Source organism: Rhinolophus hipposideros (genome assembly GCF_964194185.1).
Source record: "Rhinolophus hipposideros genome assembly, chromosome: 22".
In the NCBI taxonomy this organism is placed as follows: domain Eukaryota; kingdom Metazoa; phylum Chordata; class Mammalia; order Chiroptera; family Rhinolophidae; genus Rhinolophus; species Rhinolophus hipposideros.
This window is the reverse complement of record NC_138068.1, coordinates 15206784-15224155: the sequence shown is the minus strand read 5'-3', so window position 1 is coordinate 15224155 and position 17372 is coordinate 15206784. Positions and strand designations below refer to the sequence as shown.

The following is a 17372-nucleotide window of genomic DNA, read 5'->3' as shown; positions in this document are numbered from 1 at the left end:
CGTGTACAGATGACAAATGCCGAATTGCTTGAATGAAGAGCGGTTGGCTGCGGACCGGATGTACAGCCAGGTATCTATCACCCTCCGCCCTGAATCCAGACCCACGTCCTCCGGTCGCCCTCCACAAGCACTGCGGTCTCCTCTAGTCTCACTAGCTCAACGTTCCCTGAGCACCTGCTGATGTGTCAGGCACTGTGTGAATGACCGAATGAGAGAAAAGACCAGGGACGCTGTGCCCTGGAGAGCTGGCAGCCTAGGGAAGCGAGGCAGTGCCTTTCTGTCCGGAGTCTGCGCGCACGTTCGGTTCTCCCAGACCGTCCACACGGTGGATGCCCGGGGCTGTGCACCCGCCTCTGCCTCTCTCCACCGCTGCTGTTCCCACACCACTGCCCTCCGGCATCACACCTGGACGTCCCTTCCCTTACACCTGGTGGTGCTAACATTCCAAACCCAAAAGAAATGGAAGAAACTGCAGGGCCAGTGCTACAAGGTTATCTCTCTCATTAGGAGGTGAGAAAGCGGCTCATGTTGGCCGAAAGTGGCAAAGCTCTGTCCAGGGGCTGGAGGAAGGCCAAAGGCAAACCGCTCCGGGGACACGGAGCCAAGTGTCCGGGGCGGGAGAAAGGGCATACCTGGCCTTCTTGGACTTCGTCCTGGCAGCAGAGTCGGCGCCGCTCCTCTTCTCTTTGGCCTCCTTGGTGCCTGAGGCCTCACGGGGCTTCCGCACTTTCTTTGCTCCATCCTTCGGCTTGGGCTCCTTGGCCCCCCTGGGCTCCCGGGGCCGCTTGGGCTCCCTGGGTTCTCGCTTCCTCTTTGGCTTGGGTTCCCTGTCCTTGCTTCCCTTTGCTGCCCCCTCCTGCTCTCCTGGATCCTTTTTCTTCCGTTTCTTCTTCACTCCAGTGCCCCCTCCCCCACTGTCCTCCATCCCATTATGGGATGTCATTTTCCTAGGAAAAAGCGTCTCAGCTTCCTCTTCGGCAGCGTGCAGGTCCTTCTGGGGCAGACGGTGACTGGCAACATCTTCAATTTTCTCTTCCTGATCGGTGCTGCGGTCAAACGGGGAGGGAGATTTGTAGTCAAAATTGACAGAGGCATCAGACATTGGGGAGTGACTCAGAACTTTTAAGTGTGACAACTGTGAAAAAGAGAGAAACAAGAAAATTACTCTTCCCCTGCATGCTTCACACAAAGCTCGTTAGTAACTCTGAACGCATGGGTTTAGTCAGCATTTACAGAGCTCCTACTATGTGTTACCATGTTTCCCCGAAAATAAGACCTAACTGGAAAATAAGCCCTAGCGTGACTCTTCAGGATGACATCCTCTGAACATAAGCCCTACTGCATCTTTTGGAGCCAAAATGAATATAAGACTGGGTTTTATTTTCGAGGAAACACAGTAGTTCCTCCTGGCCTACGCCTTGGGGAGATGGTGGCAAACAGGACACACAGTGTTTGTGTTAGCCTTTGCCCTGGTAGAACTATCCCAAGTTGTTAGCATATTATGTAAGAAATGCACGTTTAAAAACCTGAAGGATTTTCCATGTTACGTGAAGAAATCTGAAACACTTTTTAAGCGCCATGTCTAGAACAAGTAACAACAATCTCCCACAAAATACCTTCAGGTGCCACTAGCAGACCTAAAATCCTAGGCACACTGTTCTGACCCAGAATAGCATTTACGGGTATCACGCTAACTCACAAAAGTTCTGTTCCAATGTGGTCATGAATAAAGGTGATTATCACTGGGTGATCAGGTCGCACGGTCCAATTCAGTATGTTGCTTTCCCCCCAAATCTTAGCTTCCACATATCAAGCAGCATCAACATTCAGCTGGTTTGATTTTCAACAAGAAAATCTGGATCATTAAAAATTTTTATTTTTAACTAAAAATAATGTTCTTCTGTATGATCATCTAACTTATTCACGAGACGCAGCGGCAAACAACCTTTGCAAAAACCCACCACCCGTATAGAAGGAAGCTTTATTATGATTGACGCCATTAGAAAGAATGTGTCACAGGTACTGAGGGCAACCCTAAAAAGGAAGTTTCAAAGCTATTTTTGAGCACCATCGAATCAAAGTCCAGCCTCCTAAAGTCACCACTTTTAAGGAAACATCCCTTTGGAAGCGTTTAAGTTACAAGTCATACTTTCAGGTCTGCTGTGACAAAGTACTTTTGTCATTTCAAAACCAAGCTAAGGTTGGCAGTAATCGGGTAACGTAGAAGCTAGTTTCAGCGAATAACACGCTCTCCTGTAATAAATAACCCAAATAAGTCACTTGTTTTGGGTCAAGAACAAATTAATAACTTAAAGAGAGCCTGGGAGGCATAAGCAGGCTTTCCAGGAAGATGGCTACAAATCATCTTTGGGTGATAGCTTAGGAATAGCACCATTTGTGAATTGCCTGCTCTCCTACCAAGAGGCCTGGCTTGTGCAAAAGGGCACAGACACTCGCCCAGGTGGTGTGGTTTGCCGCCAGTGTTCTCGTTACCCAATCTGTGCTCAGACTTCCTGGCTCACACTGGGAGTGATGGAGAGTGCAAAATTCAGCTGTGTATTTCCCCTCCTGTTTTTTCCAGTTCCCTTCCCTTGTCTCATAGTCCCAAACATAACACTGAGAATCCCAGGAGAAAAAGATGAAAGAGAAGAATTTTCTTGGATCTTTATCATAACTGCAGTCCAGCCTCAGTTATGAAACAAGCCTAAATCCAGAGGAAATTGGTCATTCTGGCAGGACTCAATACTTAAAAAAAAAAGAAAAAAAGGAGGAAAACAATTCAGTTTGACTGCCTCACTGCTGACTCAGTACTTGAGATAGTTTTCGAAAAGGAGGAGCTAAGAAACCTTAAAAGGAATTTAAAATCAAACACAAGAAAATGCTTAAGATGGTAAATTTTATGTGTTTTTTGCCACAATAAGAAGGAAATCCAAGGCCACAAGACACCCAACAGTGCAGTAACAGGTACCCAGTTAAAGCTTGGATCCTGTGAGTACAAAGCCATCCATCCCTGGCATATTACTGAGTTCTGTGCCAAGGACACTTGGCCCTCAGGGAAGAACTTTTTGCTTAGCATGCAAGGGTGGACATACTAAAAAAGCAAGAGACGCAGGTTTGTTTATTAAAGAGGCTTTCAAAGACAACACATTAAAGACTTAATCCCACCAAGGCAGCTCTCTGTAAGTGAAAGTGGGACCCTCTCATCAACTCACCTCTCATGTCCAGATCTCTCTTCTGAAGGAGATGGCTCTCCAAAGAAGCTAAGGCAGATGGAGTTACCTGGACATTCACTCATTAGGCAATAACCATAGCAGCAGCTAACATTTATTGGACACATATCATATGGATATGTTTGGAATCGTTTGAAGCATGTTTCCTGATATCTAATCTTTACAGCAATCCTACAAAGTTAGTACAAAGATGCCTATTTTGTATATGGAAAAATGGAAGATTAATTCTGTTAAGGGATGTATCCAAGACCATAGGCCTAGTGAGAGAGGAGCTCGGCTCTGAATCCTCTGGCCAAAAGCTAATGCTCATTTCATTGAGCATTTTATGTCATCCCAGGGAACCATAACGATCACTGGGCCACCAGACCAGCATGATTAGGCCTGGTTAGAAATGTTAAATGTGACGGCATATACAACCACTTTGGAAAAAGGTCAGGCAGTTCTTTGTAAAACTAAACACATACCTACCTGATGTCCCAGCAATACCACTCCCAAGAATCAGTCGTCTACCCCCTCATTTTATAGATAAGATCATCATTTCAGAGAGATGGAGCCACTTGTCAAGGTTAGAGTCCTAGAGAGTGGCAGAGCTGGGACCCACGAAATGCAGCACAATCAGTTAATGTTGAAAAGGGGGAAGTATCCCAAAACACAGATATTAGTAATAAAAAATATAAAATTATAATCTTGAATGTCAATAATCCACCAGAAATGTTTTCCTTTTTTATTTTTAAGGCACCTTGCTGGGAGTTTGGAAAACATATCTGCTGAGGATTAAAAAATATTTCTTCCATGTGTCTCAAAAGTCAGTGGGGGAAGAAGCAAAGAGCCTAAATAAAGTCTTTGTTTCAGATTCTACCATGAAGGACATTAATTCATCACTTTGAAAATGGCCCCAAAAGGCACAGACTGGCGACGACGGACTATGGTACCAACAATATTTGATATTACATTGACAATTTAAATTGAGACAAGTATCTAGAAATACACGGATGAAATGGAGAATGGAGAGAGGCTGGCTGATAAAACATGCAACAATGCTGGCTCATAAACTGCACTGCTAGTAATAAAACCCATTTCTCTGATTCAAAATTATCCATCTACAATATTCCTGGAGAAGACTCTTAAAGATCTGAATCTAGATGAACCGGATTCGAGTCAGTTGTAAAGGATTTAAGAACTAACAGAAAGTTATGTCCTAGGTCAATGCTTTTCAAACAGAGGTCGAAGGACAAACCTGGGTCATCTCCCTAAGAATCACTCAAATACTTCAAAGTCAAAATAGACTCAAATTAAGAAAACCATCCACGCTACAACATGGACAGACCTTGAAAACATTATGCTAAGTGAAAGAAGCCAGACACAAAAGACCACATATTGTGATACCATTTATATGAAATGTCCAGAATAATCAAATCCATAGAGGCAGAAAGTAGGATAAGTACGTTGTGAGGGGCTGAGAGCAGAGGGAATGGAAAGCACCTGCTAATGGGTATAAGGTTTCTTTTAGAGGTGCTGAAAAAATTCTGGAATCAGATAATGGCGATCTTTATACCATCTTGTGAATTATGCTAAAAAACCACTGAACTGCTCACTTTAAATATGTGGATTTTATGGTATGTGGATTATTATCTCAACTTTTTAAAATCCAATATAATCAAATATATGGTGATAGAAAGAGAACTGACTCTGGGTGGTGAACACACAATGGGATTTATAGACGATGTAATACAGAATTGTACACCTGAAATCTATGTAATTTCACTAACAATTGTCACCCCAATAAATTAAAAAAAAACACCCAATATAAGAACATACCAAAAATGGTCCTCTCGTACGTTGCTGGCAGGAACATCAATTAAAAAAAAGCCTTTTTGCAGGGGAGCGTGGCAAAAATTTTAATTGTGAGTATGTGTTTCAAATGAAGCAATTTCCCTTTTAGAACACAAATTAAAGGAACATTTAGGTTCTCAAAGATTTTATATACAAGAATATCTAATACAGAATTGTTAATAGAGAAAAAACTATAAATAACTTATTGTCAACCTTTAGGAAAATGCTTAAATAGCACGTCATATGGAATAATACTATGCAGACATTACATTATCACACAAAGTTTTAGTTGACATTTAAAAAAGTCCACGATATGTTGGAAAGTAAAAAAAAAAACAAAAAACCTATCATGTAATCCCATTTTTGTTTCTTTTAAATGCTATAACAACACTAACTGTTAAAAACAGATTTAGGACACATACGAAATATTAATCATCATTATGTCTGGGTGAAAGACCTGTGGGCAACTTTCACTTCTTTTTTTATAACTTTCTGAAAGTTCTTATTTATTTGTTTTTATCTGTCTCCCATGACTAGAATGTAAGCTTCATGAGGAAGTGTTCCCTTATCTTTGTGGCTTACAGTAAAACTCAATCAGATGGTTATTGGATGAAATGACTATTTTCCATTTCAAAAAGAAAAGTCTATAAAATTATACATGTAAACAAAGATGACAACAAATACCTGTGCATAGAAAAAAGAATGGAAGAAAACGAACAGACTGTTAATTGCAATCATTTGAGGCTGTGCACATTTGATGGTTTGACTTTCACACGGATATCTAAATTTTCAATAATGAAAATGTGTTACTTTCATGATATTTATAATGGAAAACATTTCACATATATGTAATAGAAAAAATTTAAAGATTTTCATAATAAACAGAAAAAACTGTTTTGCCTGAAAATTGCTGCTCCTCCAAATCATCAGGATTCGGAATCAAGGCAGAATATGAGAGGCAATGGCACTGCGATTACACGTGACAGCGCAGGGCAACGCGTGCACTTTGCACCTGAGCTGCAAAGCCCCACCCCTTCCATCCTGGCACCTTCAACCGGTAGTGAGCAAGGCCCAGCCAGCTCTGCTGCGGGGCTGCGTCTGTCTTCATCTTCTCCCGCAGGGAGATAAAAACGTTCTATGTTTGGACTTAACTTGAAATCAAGGTATCAGCTAAACATAAAAAGGAATAGAAAAGCTTATCTACATTTGAGAACTTCAGTCTTCTTATTCAAGTCCAAATAATAAAAGTGAAAAGAGAAAATAAGAATCAATTGCTACTATTAAAGAGTCAGTTTGTGGAAAACATTTCAGGTGGCAAAAGTTATTTTCCAATTAAAAATAGGATTGACTTCATTTCTTCACCTTCATTTTCTTCTGAAAGACTGTTTCTTACAGTCACCTGACTACGGAATATGCTAAAGGCAGAAAACCCCAAATGCCCTTGCCTTTATTATACTGCAGTTTAACTGGGGCTCATTATTTGGCAAATACATTTGTGCTGAGTGAGCAACACCAATTTGAAGAAGGGTAGGAACAAGGGACGTCTACACAGCGGTGTTTGTGTGTGTGTCCTCTCTCTCTGCTTTTTTTTGCCCCTGCATTTAGTATACCCAATCCATCTTTTCCCAGGAGTCCTGTGCTTTGGGTTTTGGGTGGGAAAGCAGGTGTTTTGATCCTGATGTGGCTTCTCACTGAGTCCCAGTGGTTTAGAACGAGGAGGAGGAGAGTTCAGTTTCAGGTATCTAAAGATAAGTCACGTAAAGGTGTCTAGTAGGTTCTTGGATATACTTTCCAAGAGAAGTTTCTATAAGAATAAATTAAACACCTATAAAGGAAGAAAACAGGACCAAAACCCAAGAAACACTAATATTTAAGGGTCCCTGAGAAAAAGAACATACAGCGAAGAGTGAGAGGGAGCAGGCAAGCCAGTGACACGGGTGGGGGGAGACATGTAAGAGAGGGTGGTACCACAGATGCCTGAGCACTTCAAGACAGAATGATCTCAGCTGTGTCAAATGCTGCTGAGAAGCAGTAAGGTAAGAACTAAAGAGTAATCAACAGATCTGGAAATGGAATTTTTGCAAACCGCCTCCACCTCTAAGTCCTTCAATCTGTGCTTTCTACTCCCCACCTCCATTTTCATATTTTTGCATTGAAAAGGGGATATGGGGGTGGAAGGGTAGAGTGGTGGTGTGTTTTTTTTTCTTATGATGTTTCAAGAGTCTTAGAAATTTGATGTCTCTAAATCTATAGGCAAAGACAACCTAAGATTTGTTCATTCCAGGCAGTAACAAAAACTGGGGGAAGGCAGATTACATCATTTAGATGCGGACACGGAAGAGTTAGGAGGACAGAGGGAAAATATTATTTAATAAGCGCCTGTGTTTTTTTTTAGAAACTATGAGTTTTATTTCCAAACAACTATGGCTTTGGCCAAACCAAAACCTCAAAGTGATTCAATTTCTTAATCTGCCAAAGTGAAATGATGTTTATTCCACCAACCAAGGCCAGGAAGAGACCTCTTCCACAAGCTTTTTGTGGTAACTTCTAGGCCAAGTAAATGCTCAACACATATAGACTGCTTCCTACCTCTTTATTTCTGGCCCACCTATAAAACTCCTGTATTCTTGGGCCACCAGAGCCCGAGCCCAGAACTCATGCCAACCCTTGTCCATACCATTGGCACATACAAAGGCCCAGCAAGACCCTGGCCTGGAATTAGAAATACTATATGTACATGAATAGGGAATGGTTCTTTTTATGTGTCTTAACCTTTTAGTCACAACTACTCAAGTACTCAAATTGTTCTGATATTTTAAAAGACAAAACAGATGTACGTGATGATAATTATAATGATAATGCCTGATTTTATTAAGGACTAAGTATTAGGCAGTATACTGAGTTTTAAAAATGGACTCTATCAAATATATGGTGATGGAAGGAGAACTGAGTCTGGGTGGTGAACACACAATGGGATTTATAGATGATGTAATACAGAATTGTACACCTGAAATCTATGTAATTTTACTAACAATTGTCACCCCAATAAATTTTTTAAAAAAAGGACTTTGTCATCAAAACAACTCTAAGAGAAGGTAGGTATGTTTGGTTCTAATAATGACTCGGTTATACAGAGCAGAAGCTCAGAGATGTTGAATAACTCACCCAAAGTCACACAGCTAGTAAGCAACAGAGCTAAGTGTGAATCCAGTTTGGCTCCTGGTTACAAGGGCTGCTGCTCTTGACCACTTCATGATACTGCCTTTATGTTCCAGATACAGCAAACTTAGAAATAATTAGCAAGACGCTCTAACTACCTCTACTTTATTTCCATCATCCTTTCCCCAATACCACTGTATTTCCCTAACCTTTCCCCAGGCAACTTTCAACTCATTAACTTTTCCTCTTCTATCCATTTCTTCATAAATCCGTTTGTGCCCCAGATCAGAATGAGCGAATAAACAACTTAGCATAACATACAAGACAATGTAAGTAACTTCTAAGACTTTTCAACTTCACCCAGAAGGGGCCCAAGATGAGGGATAATGAATGAACATCAAACATGGGCTTGGCAGCTACCAGAAGACCAATGCACCGCCCCCACCCTGACCCGTTTTGTTAGCAGTGGACATTGTTTCATTTATCCTCACAAAAGGAAAACTTTTGATCCTTGGTCACTAGGTATCATGTAGTTCCCAAAAACTTACAAAACTTACCCAAAACCATACTACTAGTAAAGGAATGGGCTGAGGGGCCCGACAGTGAGTTAATGAGAAAACTATTAACCACATCAAAATGGAAAAGGTCCCTGTTGCACTTGTGCTTTTTTCATAATACTCACAATACTAGTTTTGGGCTAGTTTTCCCAAGGGTGCGTCAAAGTTAGGCAAAGGAAGACAATTCTGCAGAGTCACATCCACGACTGTGTGTGAGCGACAGATGTCGCAGGTCCTAGGTCTTTCATGGCCACTTCGACGCTGCTCCGAAAACCCGTCACCAGAGCCTCCTTGACTCCTCCGAGAGGACAGACAAGGCGATGCTATTCGGTTTTCTCTCCTAATGACTGCGAGTCTGGGTTAACCTCCCGGTCATAGCCCTGAGTTTTAATTCTATGTGTATTACCTATTCCTCCCGCATTCGTGCTTCTTAACGCTCCTTCCTCTACAATGGAAATGTGCACCCAAACCCCTCGGAGCCCTATCGATCACACGTGCCTGCAGACCGTATCACCTAGCATACAGCACATACAACTTTCCTGTTTTGTACTTCTCTCAGCACCAAGCAACGGGCTGGGATGAATAAAAATCAGTTATTTCCATAGTATAGGTTTGTCATCACTAACATCAGGATGTGTCCCATTACAAAGAAGTATTTTCAGCTGTACTATATACATCAGTAGGGCTACATGGGTTTTCAATGATTACAGTTCAGATTTTATGTTTCTAGCTAACTTTTTCCATCTAATACTGCTTGGTCATCTTAGGGATTTTCACATATATATATATATATATATATACACATATATATATATATACACATATATATACATACATGTATATATATATATATATATATTTCTTACTTAGAATCAGGTTATTTTTTAATATAAAAGACTATAGTGCCCACCCCTGTGGTTCATTTTGAAATGTTTTATTAAAGCTTATTTTTCTTTCAATACTCCTTTAGGCAATACAAAGCCAATCCTAAACCTTTTGTTCTTGGCATACTTACTCCTGTTGTGCTCTTTTTGGTGAACAAGAAGCATGATTATTTATTACTGAGTTTTGATTAACTTGTAAAATCTGTCATCTTGGTTAAGATGTTAGAAGGGAAATGATAAATTTTCAAGATCAGAATTATTTACATGTCATTTTCTCCAAAGAAGAGGAAAAACGAATTCACGGGAACGATGGTTTTTAAGAGTGGATGTTTTGCTTGCTGCTACTTCTGACTCTTAGAATTGTAGTAAGAGAAAGGACCAAGTTTGATGGTTAATTTTATTGTTATACTAAAAGATTTCCTTATCAATGACTTACTGAATGTCAAGTACTTGATGAATTACCTTATTTAATCTTTAGCAATATCTTATGAGGCATTTAAATGATAAAAAATGAGGCTGAACTAGTCCAAAGTTACAAAGAGAAGTGGTAGAGTTTCAATCCCGTTCTATTGAATCAAACTCCAAGTTCTTCTAGAACATGGGCGTCCTCTCCGTCAGGCAACAAACTCTCTACACACATGCTCAGTCCTGAAGCCTGTGGACTACTTTAGCACGACTGTCATTTTCTATCTTCATGCTCTGCCTTTTCTTGTGGTTTAGTCATCAGAATGGGCTATCACCAGAACTATAAGGGGAGCAGGACCAACTCCTCCTGAAAATGTCTCCACTTAGTTAACTCGCTCCTCTACCATAGCTAATATTAACTTTTAAATAAAAGCCCCGCCCTACTCATCAACCTTACTGTGAGGCCTAAAATGAAACCCCTCCAGCTGGTTGATATACCAAAGGTCTTAATATGAAACAGTAAAATCGTGAAAGAAACTCGAATTTATTTGGGGGTGAGTTTGGTAAAGAATGTTTAATTGAAATAAAAACTTAACTTGAAGAACATCTTAAAAAATAAACATGCAGACTATTTTGAGGGTTTGGGGTTCTCTTTAGTAAAGTGTTAACAACAGCGTACTAATATTCCACTCCTTGGCTATGCTATAATTTAAATAGTCCCCTTTCTGACGGATGTGTTAATTCTTTTCCCTTTTTGCTATCATAAACAAAGCAGCAAAGAAAGCCCTTATATACACAGTTTTGCACACCTGTCTAAATATATCCATAGGGTAAATTCCTGACAGATGGAATTGCATTCTCTATAATGTTTGTCTACCAGCTGATGACTCTACAGGGCCAGGACAGGAGGAAATCAGTGTGTAGAAAGCATTTCTTCACCGCTCTTCCTGTTAAGAATTGGCAGCAGACGAGTCCATTCATTTCTCCAAACAGGTTGTTCTGTTTTGGTTTCATGAGGATCTACCTACTGGGGACCGACTAGAGGGTAGTCTTTGTAACTGAATCCCTGAGTTGCCCTTTATCTGACTGGTCAGTGCTCCCTAGGAGCAGAGGAGAAGAGAGTAGCTGGTCCCACCCAACCTATTTGCACAAAGGTCCAGTGCAGGAAAGGGATACAGATCTCCTCGGTTACCAGGCTGTCATTCAATTCTGTAAAAGAAAAACCAGCCAACCAGAGACAGACTGTTTCCAACACAGAGGCAGGTCTCCCCATCTCACCTTCCTGAACCACACTGGTTGGGGCCTCTGGGTTCCTTTGATATGTAACCACCTGTAGCACAGGAGGTTATTTTATCCAAAATGATAAAATATATAAACTATAAAAATTGATCGCATCTCTATAAAAACTTGGAAAGCTGTTCTAGGGAAGGAATACTTTCTCCTCTGCACAGCTAATTTTTCATAATATCCCAATTCATAGTTTTCATTACATTATTCCTATACGTAGTTTCTATGTGGAGGTTACCGGAGCGTAGGTAAAAATCCCAGTATTAAGTCATTCATAACAGAGCTCTCAGTTACCACATGGGGAATGGGAAGCAGGGTAACTACCAGAAGTTAAGACATGAGCCATAACTGTCAGCATCTCCTCTCATTAAAAAAGCACCAGTGCATGCTGGATGCATGCCCTTAAAAAATATGTGATCACTTACCTGCTTCTCTTTCTTCTGTATTTTCATTATCATCGATTGAAGGAAGATACTTATTTCTGTAAAACAGAAAAAAAGGGCAAAGATTATGGTAAAATCCAAAATAAAATATTTTAGATTATCTCAGGATTAAGCGTGACACATGAGGAAAACACAGACTAAAGGATTACTCCTACAGGACATACCCCCAAGTCCTAAGGAGAGCTCTGACCCTTCCTAATCCTGTCCCAAACTCTAATGTATTGCTCCAGATGGGATAGAGTCAAAAAGACACTGTCTTTGTAGATGAAATAAGTTATAAAAGATGCTGGCATATTAAATGACAAACGAAACTAAAAGAGGAACCAGAAATAATGGCATGACTATACTGAGGAGTGGAGGAGAGGGGATGAAAATAAGCTAAGCCCTCATTTCTTCTGGAAGAAAATCAGTAAGTAATGTCTGCAATTGATAAAGCAAGAAATAGAAATATACACAATAAAAAAGAGAGCTGAAAGAGTTAAAAGTAGTTCTCTTGAAAAAGTGAGAGAGGAGTTGGTGAGGTAAGACAAGTCACCCTGCATGTATCATATGTTCTCCTGTTATTTGATGTTTTAAATCATATGCATATATTACTTGACAAAATGAATTCCATTCCAATATTTTGTGACTTTTTAAATGACTGTTTTTTATGCTACCCAGGACTTAAGCCCATTTCCAACCCCAGCACAATGCCTTTGATGCCAGAGAATTTTTGCTCTCAGAAATGACATCGGAGCACCACAGTAAGAAGAGGGCAACAACTGGCAGGAGATGTGCTCTGGGGCATTCTGGGAACAGAAAGAACTCTGCTCTAGAAACCCGGAACCTGGGGGCCGCATGAATCACTAAGTAGTAAGTACTGCCTCGGGTCTGCAGCTCTCACCCTCCTCATATACAGTCAATGGAGGGGTCGCCGAATGTCAGCTGCCAGGCCCAGCCAGGAGGCACAGACACCGCCCGCCTCCTCTGTCGTTGACTTGATTGCGTGGGCATCCCCCAGAGCTGCAGAATCCCACTCCCTCAGGAAAGCATCCCAGAGGTGCATAACTATCCTGTGTTCATAATCATTTCTCATATCCAGACGAATGTGATGTGCAGGCAGTAAGGAACACTTTAAGATTAAAGTGAGATGATCCCGTTTTCCAAGTGAGTTCATGGTGTGCGTTGCATGCAAACCGAGAAAAATAAAAGGCTCGTGGTCCGAATCATCCTTGAGACCTCAATTATGGTTTATCAGTTTAATGTCTATCAATTCAGGGTCTTTTTCCTCCACGAGTCAGAGGCATTTTCTATAAAAAAAAAGACTCTAAAATACTACGTGGACAGTGGTGCTCACAAAAAGCACAGCAGCCAAGGGGGTTAGGAGCTGAGGCGTGAGCAGGTGAGGCGGGGGCGGGGAGGGAGAGAATGTGCCAAAGCAGGAAAAGCAGAGTCAAGTTAGTAAAGGAAGCTAAGAAACACTGTGAGCATTGGCGTTTGATGCAACAATTGTTCACCTCAAGAAAACTGTGAATTCCAGAGAAAGGGTAAGTGCTCTGAACCAGGGCAGTGAAGAGAACTTTGCCCTCTAATCTTCATTATAGTGGAGTCAATTCTAAGTAAATACTGTTAGTATAAGTTTATCTCCTTTATCTCTCAACTTTAAATTGTCAGACTGCAGAAAACTAACATCCTCAAACGTGAAAAACTGTCACAAGTTCTGAAATGACGAAGGACGTTTAGAAAATAAATCCAGCTAAGAAATAGGGATATTTTCAATAATCAGACATCCATACTCAAAATTCTGCCCAACAAAATGAAATCATTTAAAAAATACATTCCACCAAATGCCAATAAAAACTACTTTTTAATATAGTACAAAGAACAAGTATAATGCAGTAAAGACATCACAAAACACAATTTCCGATGAAGTATCACAAACTAGCATGAAATACGCAGGGCTACCACACTGCCAAGATTGTGGGGAAACAGGGACAGCTTTTCGTTGCTAATGGCACTTTTAATCGTGTCAGGCTTGCTGAAGAGCACTCAGGCAGTGTGCCACTGGACCTCTACCCTGCTGCAGTCCTTCTTGCTGCCAGTTCCACTTGAAAAAAATACATCCCATGAAAATAAGCCAGGAGGAAATAAGCCTGAGCCTTAGAGGAAGCTCGGGGATGAGGTAGGGTGAAGTGTGCAAATGCCTATTCCAGTAGCGTTTGGAGATCAGAACACAGGCCCATGCTGATCACACACGCCCACCGCTTCTTGGGTCTCTGTCATCACAGGGCCTGAGAAGATGAGAGAAGGCAGATGAACACAGGCCGGAGAGATGGGGGAAGACGTGGGGCTGACTCAAGCATGGTGTGAATTTGATTACTCAGCAAAGAGAACGGGGTTGGAGGAAGAGAGATGCGTGAAACCAAATCTCCACCCCATCCCCAATTCGTTCACATGCAAGACAGTGCCACCTGTACCTTCAGCGACATTCATGCTGCACAGATAAGGCCACCCCATTCGCCGAGGTGGGAGTGTGTGGGGGGGTTCCAAGTGAGCAGGAGTGATGCTACTCTGAGAATAAACTGCGCTAGCTCACTGAAAGCAATCTCAGCAGACCTCATGTATTGCTGGGCACAGACTTAGACTACCCTGAGGGACTGTCACATACCAGCATCTACCACCCACAGGATGACAGATGTCATCAGCAACATCAATAGGTGTTCAATAAGCAGTTACTGACTTTTATTTCTCCAAATAGTACCTAATAATTTACAAAGCGCTCTCTTAAATTATCTCTACTTTTTTTTTCTTTTTTACCTCTTTTATGGCACACATTTACAAAACACAAAACTGCATCATCTTTTTGTAAGGCTAAATTTTATGTAACCGGAATGGATGAATAGACGCGCCCGAAAGCATGTACTTCTGCACAATACTGGAAACAGTTTTACAGCCTCTGTTGCTGTGTTGCCGTCGCTCAAAAGTTGTGATTAAATCTTTTTGGTTCAAAAAAGAACAAATTAAACAGTAATTTCAGCATCCCACAACTTAATTAGAAACATAATACAGGCATATTCTGAAATTCCTAACTGTGTGGGCAAATGAGGAAATTTGTCAGCAGGGGAAAAAAATGTGTATAAACTTCTGAATTACATGAAAACTGGTGTGCCTCCTGCTCCCCTCACTGCATTTCAGTGCTGATGTATGAATGCAGGATCTAATTACCTTTATAAGAAGATAAACTGTGAATAACATAAAGAGCAAACAATATAGAAATTCCCCTCCTTCTTACACTCACCCCCCTCACCGGGATTCCATTACGAAAAATGAGTGCCAGGTTTCAATGTGAACATTTTACAAGTTATTTTTATTACTCTCTCTCTCTCCAGTTAAAAATTCTGCAATGGCCTGAGCCATTTCCAAGTTCCTCAGTGCTGCCATAGATACTTAAAAAGAGTAAAATATCAGGTACACTCTATTCTACCATTCATTCACAGAAACTATCTACATTTACTATACCGTGAGAATTCTGCCATCCTGACAATCCCTGTGCAGTCCAAGGGGTCTATTTCACTATGAAAGTGTGTGTTTATGCACACAGACAAGCGCACAAACACCAGACTGCCACCAGGGTCCCTTATTTGGAGACGGCAGGAAGGACAGGGAGCTTTGCTGTTAACAGGCCCCTGTCCCTTTCCCTCTAACAGGCCCTATGTGACAAAGAGTACGTGGAAAGCAACTTTCAAAATCAGATACACTTCAAATTTTCCACAGTGCGCATGTATTTTTATACCTATGTATGCCCACTCTTAACTTCGAGGCTGGCTCCTAAGAACCACGCTAACAACAGCAGGCACAAACAAGGGGGGAATTTAGAAGGGAACAGGAAGGGAACATGAGGAACGGTAACTCATTTGGAAAGCGTTATTCAAGAAGGCAGCTGGGGGGCCGGCCTGGTGGCTCAAGCGGTTGGAGCTCCGTACTCCTAACTCCGAAGGCTGCCGGTTCGATTCCCACATGAGCCAGTGGGCTAGGCAGCCAGTTCAATTCTTCGAGTCCTGCAAGGGATGGTGGGCAGCACCCCCTGCAACTAAGACTGAACATGGCACCTTGAGCTGAGCTGCCGCTGAGCTCCCGGATTAGTTGGAGCACATCCTCTCAACCACAAGGTTATCAGTTCGATTCGACTCCCGCAGGGGATGGTGGGCTGTGCCCCCTGCAACTAGCAACGCCAACTGGACCTGGAGCTGAGCTGCGCCCTCCACAACTAAGACTGAAAGGACGACAACTTGAAGCTGAATAGCACCCTCCACATCTAAGATTGAAAGGACAACAACTTGACTTGGAACAAAGTCCTGGAAGTACACACTGTTCCCCAATAAAATCCTGTTCCCCTTCCCCAATAAAATTTAAAAAAAGAAAAAAAGGCAGCTGGGTGTTGGGGAATGCTACCTTCCTTAAATCCCTCTCCAACCAACCACCTCTTACCAAGACTCTTGAAAACCATTCTTGACCACAAAGAGGGTGCAGGCAACGGGCAAGGGCAATGTATCCCTCAACTTCTCACTTCCCCACCTTTCCACCTTTCACAACCTGGACAAATTCATCTGTCTCTTTTGATAGGCTTGGAACATTCCCCAGGAGGATAACAGCAAGGGTTTGAAGCCCAAAAGCAGATTGTAAATCCAAGCTCTAACAATGATTAGCCAGGTAAAACCTCTTCCAGACTTGGTTTCCTCGTCTGTAAAATGGGGACAATAACTATCTCATAGGGTTTTAGAATCAAAAGGGATGAGAATCTACAGTGTCTGCCACCTGGTGAACATTAGTCACATGGCAGCCATGAGAGTGGCCTGTCCCTGTGGCCCTCTCTCTGGAGGATAACTAACCCTCCCATCGGTACTTGGAATCCATTCTCTCCCACTTCTCAGCCACCTCAGACTCGGGGTTCCTTTGCAGTTGCTCTTTCCTCGTCAGTGATGCCTTCCCTAACCACCCAATAGAAAACTCTCCTTCTGCCCTCCACCCACCCCCGCTCCTATCCTCTTACCCTAGATGTTTTCCTCCTGGCACTTGTTACTGCTTGACATTGGATGACGTCTAGTTGATTGTAAATTCATGACCCGGGAGACACGTGAATGTAAGCTTTGTTTTGTCCACACTGTGCACCCACTGGGCTCCTAACTGGTGCTCCATAAACATCTGCTGAATGAAGAATCATCTCCTCTCTTATCACTAGATCTCTACATAGTTCTTTTCTCCTCAACAAAGATACAGGTTTGACTCTATCTTAAAATAGTAACTATACTAACAAATCCCCCACATACCTGAATTTTCACTTCCTCCCATATGACTTCCCTAAAGTTGTTCTTACCAATGACTCCTTAGCTGCTAAATCCAATGGGCATTTTTAGGCTTTATTCTGACTCCCTCGCAGCACTTTAAACTATAGACCACTTCCTTCTCTTAAAATTCTCACTTCACTGGTTTCTTGGGGGCCATTCTCTCCTCATTATAAGGCCTAACCTTTAAATGGCAGTGTCCTCCGGGTTCAATACTATTAATGCCACAGGGCTCCCTGAATGCACTACTCAA

General features: G+C 41.8%; 1 protein-coding gene across 3 annotated transcripts in view; it reads right to left on the bottom strand.

Moving 5' to 3' along the window:
* The window catches only part of CHD6 (chromodomain helicase DNA binding protein 6), a 181936-nt gene that overhangs the window by 120560 nt on the left and 44004 nt on the right, over positions 1 to 17372 (bottom strand). For all 3 annotated transcript variants that reach the window (XM_081034142.1, XM_081034144.1, XM_081034143.1), the window contains exons 2-3: positions 11781 to 11836; positions 633 to 1135 (exon numbers count right to left, since the gene is read on the bottom strand). In XM_081034142.1, the coding sequence (XP_080890268.1) occupies positions 633 to 1135; positions 11781 to 11813 (536 nt within the window). In that variant the 5' untranslated portion in view covers positions 11814 to 11836. The remainder of the gene's footprint in view (positions 1 to 632; positions 1136 to 11780; positions 11837 to 17372) is intronic.